This window comes from Ornithorhynchus anatinus, chromosome 4 (genome assembly GCF_004115215.2).
Source record: "Ornithorhynchus anatinus isolate Pmale09 chromosome 4, mOrnAna1.pri.v4, whole genome shotgun sequence".
Taxonomy (NCBI): Eukaryota; Metazoa; Chordata; class Mammalia; order Monotremata; family Ornithorhynchidae; genus Ornithorhynchus; species Ornithorhynchus anatinus.
This window is the reverse complement of record NC_041731.1, coordinates 9,745,158-9,761,211: the sequence shown is the minus strand read 5'-3', so window position 1 is coordinate 9,761,211 and position 16,054 is coordinate 9,745,158. Positions and strand designations below refer to the sequence as shown.

General features: G+C 39.7%; 1 protein-coding gene across 1 annotated transcript in view; it reads left to right on the top strand.

Annotated features, from left to right (window-relative positions):
* GLI3 (GLI family zinc finger 3) overlaps positions 1-16,054 on the top strand; it is a 212,579-nt gene that overhangs the window by 50,574 nt on the left and 145,951 nt on the right. The window contains 1 exon segment of the mRNA XM_039911700.1: positions 11,114-11,356. Within this exon segment, the coding sequence (XP_039767634.1) occupies positions 11,114-11,356 (243 nt within the window).

Genomic DNA, 16,054 nt, shown 5'->3' with positions numbered 1-16,054 from the left:
ACCTTTATTCCCCAATCTGCAGACAAAAACTAGTGTTTTCTAAGAAAGTTATTCAAAGAAGTTTTGTTTTGTTTTTTCTCTAGGTAACCCAAATTTAGAAGGTGTAGAATTTGATGTAATTGAAAGTAGGGGTAGGTTTCTGTCTTCAGGAAAATCAGTGAATGGTAGTCCAAGGCTTATGGCCTTGTCAGAGACAAAACTTCGCTTTAATTTAGAGAAGAAGCAAATTAAACAAAGCCGAGCTAAGGAATTCAGAATGAACATTATAACAATCCTAACTTTGGTTCAATTTAGATTTCAGATTTGTCTGAAGCATATACTCTTGAAATACAAAGTCAGTGACCTTATGATCAGGATCAAATATGTATAATTGTGTACGAGAAAATGTAACAGTGTAAACATTTATTTTAGTATTTTAATAGCCACTTAGGAAAAATGATTCATTTGGGATGAGAAGTAAATAATACTGCTTTTGTTTATTTTCCAACTTGTATGTACCTTCTGGAGGAAGAATGGACTAGAACAAAGAGTATTGTACTTGTTAGCCTGTTCTGTGACACAATGAGTAATTATTGATAAATCCATTGATAAGATCCTATCTGCTTAAATTATCAGGCCTTTTTTTAATGGTATTTAAGTGCTTAATATGTGCTGTACTAAACACTGGGGTAAATAGAAGATATTCAAGTTGGACACCGTTTCATGTCCTACATTGGGGTCACAGTCTTATTCACCATTTTATAGGCAAGGTAACAGAGACACAGAGAAGCTAAGTGACTAGCCCAAGGTCACATAGCAGACAAGTGGCAGACCCAGAATTAGAGCCCGGGTTCTCTGACTCCCAGGTCTTTACTTGTTCCACTAGGCTATGCAGCATATCAGTTTTCAGTTAGTAGAATGTAGAAGATGAGGTTAAAGTGAAGCTTCAAATATTCTTCATTATATGCACCGTTAATTGGAAAATTTTCCCCAGAATTTTATATTTAACTGATCCACCATTTAAAGTGAAGCAAGAAAACCTGGAAAAAATCTCATCTTCATTTCAGTCAAATGATTGGTAGGAGGAACAAGTGGAGAGTGAGATGGAAAACAAAGCTTGGGGAAAAACACAGAAGAGAAATCTGTTACCTCTATAGATTCCTTGGAAAGACAGGGTTTTAATTATTTGCTCTCCGGAATTCCTCCTTTCTATCATCTCCCACTCTGCATCTCCATCGTTTTGCTCTTTCCTAAACCCTCACTTTCCTGCTCAAGGAGAATCTCCCTTTGCTTATATGAAAACAAACAACAAAGACATCACCAGTTGAAGTGAAACATGAAAGTCTAAGCCTTCCATTCCCAACATAAATCTGGCTTCTCCTGGTTGCCCTGAGAAGCAATGGCTCTTAATAAAGGATCTATGTCACAATGTGTAATTATTGATAACAAAATTCCATTCATAAAATCCTATCTGTTTAAATTACCAGGCCTTTTTAAAAGTAATATTTAAGTGCTTGCTATGTACTAAGTGCTGGGGTAGATATGAGAGAATTAGGTTAGACACAGTTCCAGTTACTATATCTGGCTCAGTCCCCCTGTGCCTCAGTTTCCTCAACTGTAAGTTCCCCCTCTAGACTGTAAGCTTGTTGTGGGCAGGGAATGTGTCTATTTATTGTTATATTGAACTTTCCCAAGGGCTGTACAGTGCTCTGCACACAGTAAGAGTTCAATAAATACAATTGGCTGACTGACTGTAAAATGGGATTAAATCCTAGCGCCTTCCTACAAAGTCTGTGAGCCCCATATGGGACAGGGACTGTGTCCAGCCTGATAAACTCATATCTAACCCAGCACTGAAAACAGACACATAGTAGGTGCTTAACAAATACCAGTTAAAAACAAAAGGATGATGTGTCTACAAGAGCTATTTTCATTCATTCTATATTTGCTCCTTTTGGAGCAGAATGTAAAGTGAGAGTTCTCTAGTATGTTATTGCAGAACACCGGATGAGGGCAATATATGATCTTTTGGCCTAGAAGGGTGCTTTTTGCAGATGGTTGGCCAGGTGTTTTATATCCCTTGTATGACGTCTTTAAATATCGTGACTAATATTATAAAGGAGGGCGGGAAAATTTGTGTATGTGCCTTTAGCTAATTTCAAAGCTCTAATGGTCCCATTTTAATATTTAAAACAATCCCAGGAGGGTCCAGTTTCTGCCATGGAATAATAATGGCTTACAAAATTTCATTTAAAAATCAACCCAATGCACCAAGGCTTTTCCATTACAAGGACTCTTAAAACATACACACAGATGTAACTAGTTAACTTTGAATTTACTCTTTAGCCTATTTAAGATGTTGAAAAAGTTAGTGGCTTTTTGTTTTTGTTGGGGTGGGGAGGGATGTTGGGGTGGGGAGGGATATGGGAGAGGGAAGAATCAAAGTTGGAAAATGCTGCTAGGGTTGGCCCCCATATCCTGAGTTTTATCCTTGTTGGTTTTTTTTTAATTAAAGCCAAGTTATTGGCTTCTCTAGAGGGTTTGAAGAGCAGCTCAGATAGTGATGGTATGCAAAAGAGGATGGTAGAGTAACCTAGCTCTAACCTGGATCCTGTATCCCAAATGAACAAAGTTATCATAATATCCTGTTCCTGTTAAATGACTTGGTGTGGGTTTTGTTACTGATTTCTAATTGCAATGATCAGTGTGGAGAAAAGTAGGGGAGGACAGGAAGAATCTCCATTCTTTACCTAAAAGACAAAAAGCTGTACACTACCTTGGTCATTTCTTTTTTTTTTTAGTTATCAAATACCTAAATATCATGTAAGCATGTTGCCCACAGATAGGCATAAATGTGCTATTAAACATTTGAGAAATAGTTTTTTGACCCTCCTGGGAATTTATTGTAGTTTCTTTGATGTAACTAATTAGCCCACTCTGAATAAGCAGTGACTAACAATCTAATAACTGACTAATAGAAGCTTCATAAAATTTGTGAATTTTTAATCAGAGATGGGCTTCGCTGCCTGGTAAGGATTTAATAAGAGGCTTTTCATTTTTTTCTAAAGGGATTTGAAATGAAGTGTATCGAGTGCCTTCTTTTCAAGATGTTCTCAGTACTGATCTGGTATTCTTCATATAAAAAAAAGGAATGACAAAAGTTAGAATATATATATATATATGTAATGGTATTTGTTAAATACTTACTATGACCCAGGCACTGTACTAAGCACTGGGGTGGATACAAGCAAATTGGGTTGGAAGCAGTCCCTGTCCCACGTGGGGCTCACAGTCTCGATCCCCATTTTACAGATGAGGTAACTAAGGCAAAGAGAAGTTAAGTGACTTGCCCAACATCACACAGCAGACAAATGGTGGTGCTGACTGCCCGGCCCATGATCTATCCAATATGCCATGCTGGTTAAGTCAAGGCCCACCCTTTACTTATTGAAGAGAGATCCTTTTCTTGGGTCTTGGGTTCAGGACAGAGTATTTATTTGCCTTGTCGGTCCAAAGCCCAAGTGTTTTTGGTGCCATTGCAAAAGATGAAAGAACTCTTTCTAAGGCTGCAGTCAAGATATTCTATTTCTTTAGAAAGTCAGTGATGTTATCAATGTCATATTTGCCTTCCCTGAGTAAGCTGTCATATTTACTGTCAACGAAACGTAATTTCAGCTCACTCTCTCCATGAGAAAAGTTTTGCCCCCAGTTGGATTAACACCAAAGTCTGAACTTAGTTCGTATCAGGTGAATAGAAGAGGCTGAATTCCCAGCTAACTTGGGAGAAATAGTAAGAAGGGATGGAATGATGGGAAACAGATTTCCATCCAGTTCAGCTAAAGACATGCTTAAGTTTTCCCAAGAATCCCCAGCTAGAGCCAAACTACACCCAGAACAGCTGTCCAAATGAGCACTTACCAAAGCTCCCGATCAGTCAACGGTATCAACTGAGCACTTATTGTGTACAGAGCACTCCACTAAGCACTTGGGAGAATTCTGCTCACAGAGACCAAGATTGGACCAGATTACCCCATTAAATTCTTAGCAACAGAGTTCACAACAATTCCAGTCAGCTCCTGGAGCAGTAGGGAAATGAGGAGGAGGAAGTATAAGAAGAGAGAAACAATGTGGGTTAGTGGAAAAAAGCCAGGCCGGGAAATCAGGACCTGGGTTCTAATCCTAGGTCTGCCAATATTCTGATAGGTGACCGGAGGTAAATCACTTAACTTCTCTGGGCTTCAGGTTCCTCCTTTGTAAAGTAGGAATTAAACACACCTGTTCTACTTCCTACTTGGCCTATGAGCCCCAAGCAAGATAGGGATTTTTCTACCATGATGAACTTGAATCTATCCCAGAGTTAAGAAGAGTGCTTAGTAGAGAATAATCCAGACAATAGAAGCCAATGGAGTGTCTTGCCCTCCGATTGTTGCACCAAAGTTATTGTGACACTTCATTCATGGGCTTCTGCTTTTTAGGAAGTTGATAGCCATCAGGAATTTTGGCTGTCACTTTGCTATTCATTGGATATATTGTTATTGAAATCTTGGGAAATATCAGGTGACAATCTACTACTTGGTGCCATGCAGAGTAGCAGTCCTCTCTCTTCTCCCATCACCAATGGAATAGAGCCAGGTTGTAATAATAATGTTGGTATTTGTTAAGCGCTTACTATGTGCAGAGCACTGTTCTAAGCGCTGGGGGTGATACAGGGTCATCAGGTTGTCCCACGTGAGGCTCACAGTTAATCCCCATTTTACAGATGAAGGAACTGAGGCCCAGAGAAGTGAAGTGACTTGCCCACAGTCACACAGCTGACAAGTGGCAGAGCTGGGATTCGAACTCATGACCTCCGACTCCCAAGCCCAGGCTCTTTCCACTAAGCCACACTGTGTATTTGTGTACTGTTGTCCTGCCTGTCCTTTGCAGCCAGGAGTCTGAAAACTGGTAACTGAGGAGAATGGATGATGGTAGGGTACTCAAGTAGCTGCTCTGTGGTGAGGTGAAATGGATAAAAATTTCACCTTCAGTAACGTCGTTTTTGATCCAAAGACCATGTATGTATATATGAATGTTGTGTTTCTGTGTGTGGTGCATGTGTTAAAGCTTTGAAGCTTTTTAACCAAATCATGGATGTTAACCTGAACAATTTTCCATTTAAATATAAACTGAACTTAAAGTGGCTTTACCCTTCTTTACCTTTAAAACCACACCTGTGTTCTATACTTAAGCCCGGTTAGACATCGATATAATGTGTGCAGAGCATTGTACTGAGCATTTGGGAGAGAGCAATATAGCAGAGGTGGTGGAACTGGTCCCTGCCCACTGTGAGCTTACAGTCTAGCTATGGCATATGTTTATGTGTGTATGAATACACCCTCTCAGAAAAAAAAAATTCCTCTAGTCAAAGACATCCAGAAAAGAATCTGTGCCAGGTAGCTCATGGAGAACTTACTGTTTTTATATTTTTTCTTTTGAAACTGAACTAAAAATAAAGCAAAATAGAAATTCATAAATAGGTAGAATAAGAACATCATGGAAAGAGAAACAAAGGTCTTAAAAGACAGTATTTCTAACCCAAGGTCTGCATCATTCCCTAATAGACTCCCAAGAAACATGAATATTTAGACTTTTATTTTTAGGCATAACTCTAAAGAGAGTCACTAAGAATGGGTTTCAGATGAGTGGATAATCTGATTGAAAATCTGATACTGAATCAAAGATGCTTTCTTTAGTCAAGGATTCCTATAGGCAAGCATTCCATTCCCAGCAAACTGTTTATTACACTCCAAAACTTTGGCTGTTTCATTTTCTACCCAGCTTTGACAAGGAGCCCTCTGGTACCTGCTTTTTCAGAATATCAACACAGTGAGAGAACTCACTGGTAGAACTGTTCCTACTCATTAAGAAATGGATTATATTTTTGAGGGTTCACTCCAGATACATTCAAGGGATTTATCCGGAATTATACAGGAAACAAATTTTCCTCTGAAGGCATGTCCACTTACCTCTGCCTCGGAGGGGAGATACCAGCTTCTAGGGGTTATTGGACAAGCCCTCTGAAACCCCTTCGTCCCAATAAGTTAGGCAATGACTGAGCTACATCGCTCTGAAAAGAAATTATGAGGTTTCAGAAACCCAATCCGCTTATAATATGAAGATATTGTTTCTTCATTGCTAGTCCATTGTACCAGAAATCCAAGTACGCCTTCGTTTTTTACGTCGCCCTTCCACTGGTCCATTTTGGTTCACGACAATCTAAGTGCTACTTTTCTGGGAAAGACTGATATTCTGACTTCAGTTTTGTCATTTAATGATGGAGAGTTTCCTTAGTAAACCAAATTTAGAGTACCAGAATGCTTATCTTATATCCAGACCTTGAACATAAAAGGCATTTTATACCAGCAATTGTTCATTTAATGAGCAATTGCAGAGTGCAGGGCGGTTAAGGGATTGAGCTATATGCACTATTATTGCAAGAAGTATTCCGAAATACCAGAAATAGGACGTAAGCTCTGATCAGGGAGACTGTGAGCACAATTACCTTCTTTTCAAATCCTTCTGTGACACTGCGGGAGGAAAAAGGACTTTGAAACTTGAAAGGAAAGAGCTTGCTTTCAACCTCAAAAGCTAGGAGGAAAGGCTCTGAAATTTGCTCAGTATTCCCAATTCACCATTAGCCTGTTTCTTCCTTTAGCCTCAAGGCATTCTCCGCTTTTTGAAAAGATGTTAAGAAATTCAGTCACAATAGAGAGCCTAGTTTTGAACATGTTTCACTCGGTCCATTGAGGTCCTGGTGCTCAGCCTTTGTGTGGGGTGAATTGAGCTGAGCAGCTAGCTGGTTGGGGAGAGGTGAATTTGTGGTGTCTCTGCAGTCACAAATTTCTGGCAAAGAAAAGATTACCCCTGCCTTTATTTGACCATATGCATTCCTGCACAACCTTGCTAGGGCAATATGTGGAGCAGAGCTGGTTCTTAAGTCAATACCGACCACTTGGTTTATAGCAACTCTTGTTAGGTTTGTCTTGTAATTGAAGCTGCTGTTGACCTTGCTTGGAGACGATTTGTAAAACCGTTTATTTAGCATAAACTGAAATAATAAACCCTCCTTCTCTTAGGCTGATTGTGATAGGGTGACATTAGTTTGATTTAATGATTAGCTGCCTGACCCCTCTGCTAGAGAGAACCACTTGAATGGGGAGAGTTCACTAGGAAGCACACAGGAAGAATACTAATGAGCTTGTTCAATTTAGCATGGCAGCAACCACTCTTAATTCCACTAATGGGGTAGCACTGCCTCTGTGAGAGAAAGAGAGAGAGAGAGAGAGAGAGAGGGAGACAGAGATGCAGAGAGAGTGTTCCCAGAGAGGAGTTCCCACAGCGTTAGATCACTCCGATCAAGACGAGAACAACTAGCCAGAGTCTTTGCGGCTGAGTTGTGAGTATTGTGGCCTGCTATGCGTCTTCTTGGGTCTGTGGCAAGAGGGTATCTTTAGTCTGGGGCACGAGGAAGAGAGCAGTTTTCAAAAGAGGAAATAAAGTTAAACGTGCAGTGAGAGCTGGTGAAACTTGCTACTTTGTTTGGGATGACATGAGGTGTGTGTCTGAGGAGCAATTGAGAAAGGATTTTCTTAATCTAAAAGAAAATGATCTGGAACTTTCACCCCAGCTTCTGAAAAATGAGCATCTGTTTCCTCATGTCCAAAGAGAGATTGTTCAGGACTTTGGAAGCAGTGCACAAATGAAGTTTAGTGGAACTTACAGGCTGTGGAATTTTCAACACTGAGCCTTTCGTTTTACGTTCTTTTTTTTTCCTTACCTGCATTTTTTTCCCCTGTGTGCTTTTAAAGAAAGATTTTCCAAAAAGTGTATAGAATGGGAATCTGTTGCTCTTTTGCATGTTTATTCTATGAGTTGGAAAAAAGTTCCCTTTTAGATGAGTTTGGAGAATCCAAGATTCATTTGAGAACTCCAGACCGAATGCTAATATCCATCTTAGTGGCAAAGTGTTTAACGTAGTTGAAGGACCAGTGGGTTGGGGAAGAATGTGCATCATGGGAGATTCTGACTCCGGTTAAGTCAATCATCATTGTAACTTTCAGTAAATTGGATTCTATTTCCCAAAGCGAGTTGCTGTTCAACCTTAAGGGATCAGTAACTGTTGCCTTGTGTTTGGCCGTGAAAAGTCCACTGGCAGATGCTGCTGAAGAAGTGGGTTGTTTGCTTACATTTTTGCAATAGACTCCCACTTGTTGCCATGTGGACAGTATGTTTCTTTCAGTAATTTGGCTCGGTGTATAGCCTGTCTGCACTTACTCTTAAACCTCATTGAACAATTCAGCTGGACAGAACAAGATTAGACAGCTTTCGTCTTTTGGCTCGTTAAGAGTTTGCTGAAGTTAGAAGAGCAGGCAGAATTATTGCATGGAAAGTTTCTCTTCACTGCATAGAGGGTTCTTTCAAGTCACTTGGCTATTTGTATTCTGAAGTGCATAAACTGTCAAGTTTTTCATCGGAACCTCTATCCAAACCAAGTCTGATGTGTGCATGAGGTAACTTCTTCAGGAAATGTTTGCCTGCTGGAATTCTTCATTATTGTAAAAATGTGATGGCACTAGCTTTGTTTTTAATAAAGAAAAATGTTTCCCAGATGAGTCGTAATATGTAAGCCTTTAAAAGTCCTTACTAAATTTAACCTTGCCTCAGGAAGAAATAACATCCTAATGTATCAAAACGTGAGCATTGGCCTTTTTCTTTACAGCTATTTTCAATATTCCGTGCTTCCTTTCATTCAGAGAATCATTGATCAAGAAAAATATTGACTTCTGAGGGGAAGATAATCTGAGGGCAGCCCTTAGTAGTTTCGGTGGTGAAACTTGATTTATAATACTTCTCTGGAGAGAGTTTGATCAAAATCTCTAACCTTCAAATAAACATTTACACTTCTTTTTGTTTAATGGTTTTAGCACAGCAATGATAATTTTGTTAGCAAGATAAATCAAAACTTAAAAACTTAAAAAAATTCTGTTGGGGCCGAAATGGATTGTGCAGCTCCGATCAGGCTAATTTTCCCCCTCCCACCCCAACCTCATGGACAAAGCTAAGCTCTCTCTTGTCAGGGATCTGTTGTTGCTTCTAATATAAATTCCCATTATTAAGGGTGTGCTCTTATTGATGGAAGTTCACTTGAGGTTGAAATGTCTGAACTCTCCTGCCCCAGAGCACAGTACTGGGTAATATGGCTGTGGCTGGTTTAAAAAATAAAATCACTATTCATTTTAGTGCTTTTGACACTTTCAATTTTATGTAAATACAAAAAGCTTGAGTCCACAGGCTGAAACTTTAAAGCCCGCAAAACCCAACTGTGGTTTTTAGAAGTTAAGAAAATCATTCCAATATGGAATCACACCAAATATCCGATTATTCTTTGAACAGGACTGAATGAGTCTGTAAGATTCTTCTTAATTACATTAGGGGAAATATGCACAGAATGGTATTAAAATGTTTTCTTTAAAAGAACAATCAACAATTCACAGTAAAGATCAAAACATATTTCTGTGTATTGACAGATTGAAATCTCTTCCTTTGCTTTTTATAACTATTTGGATGCAAGGGAGTAGGTTAACACTGAAGCTGTAGTTATTAAGTTTGAGTTTTTTGGCTTTTTGCCATTTAAACCTACAGTCCAAACATGATTCTGCAGCAGTTTTGTGCACACACATGTGTGTATGTGTGTGTGTATAACTGTGAGAATGTTTTGTATTAAAATATATTATTTTAAAACTTTTATGATTTTATTAGGTACTTTAACTCTTCTGCTTCGTCCGTTACACATCTGAGTGATTTTTCTAGATTCTGTATTTATTTTATATTCCCGGGATTTAAACAAATTCTTTAGGGTGAAGCACTGGTATTATTAGATGTCTGAGTGAGTTTTAAAAATACTTGTTATCAAAACAGAAGTCAGCTTCAAGGTTTCAAGTTTTATTGAGCCTATAGGTCAAAATATTAGTCTCTCTGTAGAAAAATGGAATCATATACTTTGTAAGAACAGCGATGGTCATTGTAAGCTAGATTTCAAGTGGTTAAGAGGTGAGTCAAATGAAATCAAAAAGGTGAAATATTTTTTATTCCCCCATTGTTTGCAAAGTTTTAGATGTGCATGTGCTGTATGCATATTTCATACTGCTTTAGGCCATCAGGAATGTGCATCCTATGTAAGCATCTGCAGGCCCACCACCCATATGTTCATAGACTCTTTCTGTGGGTGCTTTCCTGATTGTGACCCCCACCGTGAAAAAGCTGCCTTTTCCCCACTCAACAGATCACATGCTTGTCTCGGATCCTTGTGTGACAGGTGGCTTCATACCTCTATTTGGTCACTGTTGTTGAAGCAAGCTGATTTAGGGTGCTTTGCTCCTCTCCTCCCCGCCCCCCCCCCCCCATTTTCACTACTCCCAGCATGGGAACTAACCTTCAGTTTTGAGAATAAAATTATACATTTCCTCTTCCTAACTCCTCCCTTGAAGAGCAAGGGTGGCTCTATCCCTAGACCCCTAGAAAGCCGGGGCTTAGTTTCATCTAAGAATCAATCAATCAGTGGGATTTACTGAGTGCTTACCTATGTGCAGAACACTGTTCTGAGTGCTTGAGAGAGTACAAGAGAGTTGACAGACACTTTCTTTGCCCACAGTGAGCTCAGTTTAGGGGGAGAGACGATATAAATAAATAATTCATAATATATAATTTAATGAGAAGGGTCACTTGCCACAGATTGGGAATCCTTTCCCCTTTATTCAGGATGCTCAAAAACTTCCAAGCCTGCTTATCCCAGGAGGCAGGAGAACATCAAGCCCGTGTCCGTTGTCTGATAAGTAGTCCCCTTGGTAAATACACCAGTGAATGGATGAATTTGATTTGCGGACAAGCTGTGCCTTGGTCAAATATGTTCATTTTTGGTTCCGTTTATTCTGATGTCCTTACATCTCTTTGATTCTACTCTTGAATCTTCCCATCCTATTGGTGCCTTAAAGTTTAGGCCACCGAAAGAAAGGAGGAGGCTCTGTTTAATTTTATTTCAATATTTTTTGCTCTTTAAGGGTACTACAGAGTCTTTCTTTTTCTTTTTTTTCTTCAGAGGATGAAAGTCCTGGGCAGACGTATCACAGAGAGAGAAGAAACGCCATCACAATGCAGGCACAGACTGGGCCAGGCCTCAGCAAAATCAGCGAGGAGCCATCCACATCCAGCGAAGAAAGGGCCTCGTTAATCAAGAAGGAGATCCATGGATCTCTGTCCCACCTTACTGATCCGTCAGTACCTTACCGGGGGACAGTGTTCACTATGGATCCCAGGAATGGTTACATGGAGCCTCATTACCGTAAGTGTTGGGACTGTTCGATTATTTCTTTCAGGGAGTAGTACATGATTGAAGTGATTGGGTTTGATTGTTCTTGGGAGCTTGGGGAATGGGTGTCATTTGCAGGATTTTTTCTTTGTTTTTGCTTCACCTGGCTATAAAAACTTTGCAACTCAGCGTGCATCCTCTCTGTCTCCTTCTGTCCAAATGTTTGAATCAAAAGGGAGGAATTCTTTACTTCGCTATCCCAGTGCAGGCTCCTAGGGGGATGTTAATCTATGGCTATTGCAGAGAGACCATTCCAAGGGATCTCCAATTAAACTTACTTGGCCTAAGGAATGATGCATGTGGGAGAAAATGGGGTCAGTAAACTGAGCTGTCCACAGTGGGTCTTTAGCAGATGCCCTTTGAATTAACTGCTGAGGTGCATTAAACAACTTTGGAGGCATTTAAGTGGGTTGGATGATGTACATCTGATACAGAAGAAAACTTCTCACTTTTTGTGTGTTGTTTTTCCTCCTACTACCCAAAATTACGGGAAAGGTGAAGAGCTTTAAACTCTGTGGTTCCCTTTCAAACATTAATAAAAGTGAACAAATAACAGACTTGAGCACACATGCGGAATGGTTTTCTCCACATGCAAAGCAGAGCAGAGCAAAGCAGAATTTTTTTTAGTAGGCTTCTAGTTAAAAAAAGGATTAGTTGTGAAGCAGTGAAGAAGTATTGAGGTATCAAAAATAGTGTCTTTTGATTACATATTTATCACCCGGACAGAAAAGAGATTTGTCATTTAATCTTTCAGTCCAGTTCAGGATATGCTGAGATCTTCAGAGAGGGGCTGGTCTTTGTTTTCCCTTTTCCACCTCTTATAGACATTTATGTGTTTTAAAGTATGTTAAAGGAAAAGGTTGTTACCCAGTTGAATGATTAGGGAAGACAGCTGATTAGTGCTTCTCTCTATATATTTCTCTCTCTATTTTTTTTTGTTGGCAAAAGAAAGTGCCAGGGATGAAAGTTAATTTCATCCCTTCATTAGTTGTCTAGGAGCAAAAGGGGAATATTCACCCTTCAGGGTTCAGATCAAAGTGTTTCAAACAACTTTAAGACTCACCAATGCCTCTATTTCTGTAGTGCTGTGTCAATAATTATGGAGAGTGGACAATGAAACTAATAATTGTTGTATTAATGTGGGTGAAGGATAAGAGTAAAAGTTACGCTAACTATTCTCACTCTTGAAAAATTATCCTGGCTTCTTTATGGCACTGTACAAATGCCACTCCTTCCTGCTTGGAGTTGCTGAGAAAAGTGGATTTAAAACAGAAATAGGAGGCAAAGTCTTATACTCTCTCAGCCAATTTTCAGGTAAATAATTTGACACCCTAAATTTTTAGAAAATAAAAGTCTAGATGAGAACAGGTGATCCTGAAATGTGCATAAAGTGAACCACGTGATTCAAGACAATTCACAAGAAAACATGTCACACTTTGGAAATATGGGATTTCTTTTCATTTTGCTACTCAAAATTATAGGTAAGGTGAAAAACCTTAAACTTTGTGGTTTCTTTTCAGGCTTTGTAAAAGTAAACAGGAAACACATACTTGCGTATGGATATGGAATGATTTTCTCTTGTGTGTGTGTGTGTGTGTGTGTGTGTGTGTGTATGCCAAGGGGAGGGCTAAAAGAAACGATGGGGAAAAAGGAAAAGATGAGAAAAGCTACTGAAAATGGAAGATGAAGAGCAGCACATGTTGGCAAGCACTAATATCAGCGGTTACTTTGAATGCTAGTAATAAACACAGATTCAAATGTGCTGATATTTCAGTAAAAGCAGTCTCAAAATTCTGTTGTTGAGTCTGTAGATTAATATTTATAGAATCCAAGAATCCTAGCAGTAGATGGGTCTTAATAGCTAAACTCTTCTATCCAACCTTTAGCTCTGGTTCCCCAATTTACTGATTCCATTTTAAGGAAACTCTTATTCCCCAATTAAATCCCTCCTGCTGTAACTTAAAACCATTTCCTCAGGTCCTGTCTTCTTGGGGTAATAAATAAGACACCTTTTTGTGGGTTTGGGCCCTTGAGAGAAATGAAGACGAGTATTAAAATCTCCCTTCAGCCTTCTCCTCTCCAGCCTGAATAATTCTGCTCCCTTCAACTCTCCTCTTAGACGATGTCTTCTAATCGTTTCTGCAACTAATCGGACATCCTTCCAAGTTCTTCACATTCTTCTTGGTTGTGGAGCCCAGAAAAGACACAGAACACTAGTAATCATTTGACCCTTGTGTAAAGAAAGGATTATTGTGCACTTCCTGCATTTAATGCTCCTATGCAATATTTCTGGATTGATTTTTTAAAAAACTAATATGCTACATTTTTGACTCACCATGAGTTTATTATCCACTGTGACTCAGACATGTTCGCTTATCATATCATTGAATGTCCATGGCTTCCCCATTTTGCAGTGTCCCCTGGGAGCTTACTGTAAACTGTCTTCTATCCCACTACTCTGAAGTCACTTAACATTCTGATCTCATCCTCCAAGGGGTGGCCATATTCCTCCAATTATTTGCCATCTGCATCCCTACTGTGCTTGCTCTCTATCCCATTGTCAAATAGGATAAAGAGCACCAGGCTCCGAACTAGTCATGGAACACTTCTTGTTAGGCATTCTAGGTGGTCACTGATCCATTGCTAACCACCATCTAGGTATGACCCTTCTCCTCTAGCCAGTTGTACCTCCAACTAAAAGGTGTCAGTTATCCAGATTACAGATGACTTGGTTTTTGCAAGACAAAATCGGAATCCTTGCTAAAGTTAATATAGATTGTCTGTGTTGTTTCCACTCTGTGGATCAGGTCTGTCAATTTATCGAGGAAGAAAATTAGAATGGCAAGACTGAGACCACTACCAAAGCAGAAATGAAACAAAGCCAAATCCCTCCTTCACTTTCTAATCTGCTTCAGGTTCAAATGATGCCATTTGGCATATCATTGTAGTTAATTATCTGGCTATCAGATGTTGGGGGAACCTAGCATGCAGAGGAGGCTCAGGGAAGCGATCATCACAGGTAAATTTCAGAACAGAGGGCAGGTGGAAAGGGAAGGCACCAGGCAAGTGAGGATAGCCAAGAGGCAGAAGTCCAGAAGAACAATATGCGATGCTTAGTAGAGTGTGTTCCACCCAGTGGGAGCTCAGTTATTACTGCTGTTTCTCCTACAGATGGGAGTTGGTGATAGGAATCACAGTCATCTGCCCAGATTGCAGGAATTAAGAGTGATTTAGAGTTTTCCTTTATTTTTTTCCCCAGCAATCACTGGACAGAAAGAGTTCATAAAACCAAAATTACTTTCAAATATTCATAAAGTGCAAACCCTGCTTTGATGATTATTCTACTATTCTTCCCGTTCCCTTTTCATAAACCCATATTCCTCCTCTGATTCACCCCTAGAAAAGGGCCAACTTCCTCCTTTCTCTAGAGAATATTTTCTTTCTGTGGTTTTACAAAAGTCATCTGTTTAAAAACAGTTCATCAAAACAAAATTCCATTGAAATCTTAAAATTCTAAGTATTTCTGATTCATTATTTTTCATCCCTTCCTTGTTCTTTTCAGGGTCCATACGAAACTCAGATCCTTCCTACACAGTTCCTTTCCTCCACTCCTTGTAGCAAGTTGCTTGCATTTTGTTAATGAGATGTACATCACCTTGATTCTACTTATTTGCTATTGTTTTAATGAGATGTTCATCCCCTTGATCCTATTTATTGCTGTTGTTCTTGCCTGTCCATCTCCCCCGATTAGACTGAAAGCCCGTCAAAGGGCAGGGACTGTCCCTGTAACGATTTGTACATCCCAAGCGCTTAGTACAGTGCTCTGCACAGAGTAAGCGCTCAATAAATACTATTGAATGAATGAAAGCAGGACAGGGAGGTGCTGAATGTTAATTCTTGCCATGGCCTTTTACTCAACGTCCATGATACCAGAAAGAAGGTCTCCCTTCGCCTCCTCTTTCCATTTCAGTTACTCTTAAGTGCAGAATGTTGAAGCAGCGTGGCTCAGTAGAAAGAGCACGGGCCTGGAGTCAGAAGGACTTGGGTTCTAATCCTGACTCCATCACAAGTCTGCTGTGTGACCTTGGGCAAGCCACTTACTTCTGTGGGCTTTAGTTATCTCATCTGTAAAATGGGGAGAGCCCCATGTGGGACATAGACTATGTCCAATCTGATTAACTTGCATCTACCCCAGAACTTAGTACTTAGACCCTAGTAAGCGCTTAACAAGTACGATAATTATTAATTATTATTATTACCACCATGCCTCCACCAGACTCACTGGTGCCTGGTTATCAAGATGGGGGCAGGATCCTTCTCACCATATTGGACAGAGTTCTGTGGTCATTTCCCAAATCTGTTGACCACTTGGGTCTGGCCCAAGGACCTTGCTTTTAGATTAGTCTGTCTAACTTAAATGTCCACGCTGCTTTTGACTGCTTATTAAAACATTTGAAATGATCTTCAAGTCTTTTGGGGGAAGGATTTAAAAAGTGTGAACTGTAAATGTTACTATCAATCAATGATATTTATTAATCACTTACTGTGTGCAGAGCACTGTATTTAAGCGCTTGGGAGATTACAGTATAACAGGGTCGGTAGGCAGGTTCTCTGCCCACAAGGAGCTTGCGGTCTAGAGGGTGATACAGTTATTGAGCAGAAAGTGCAATT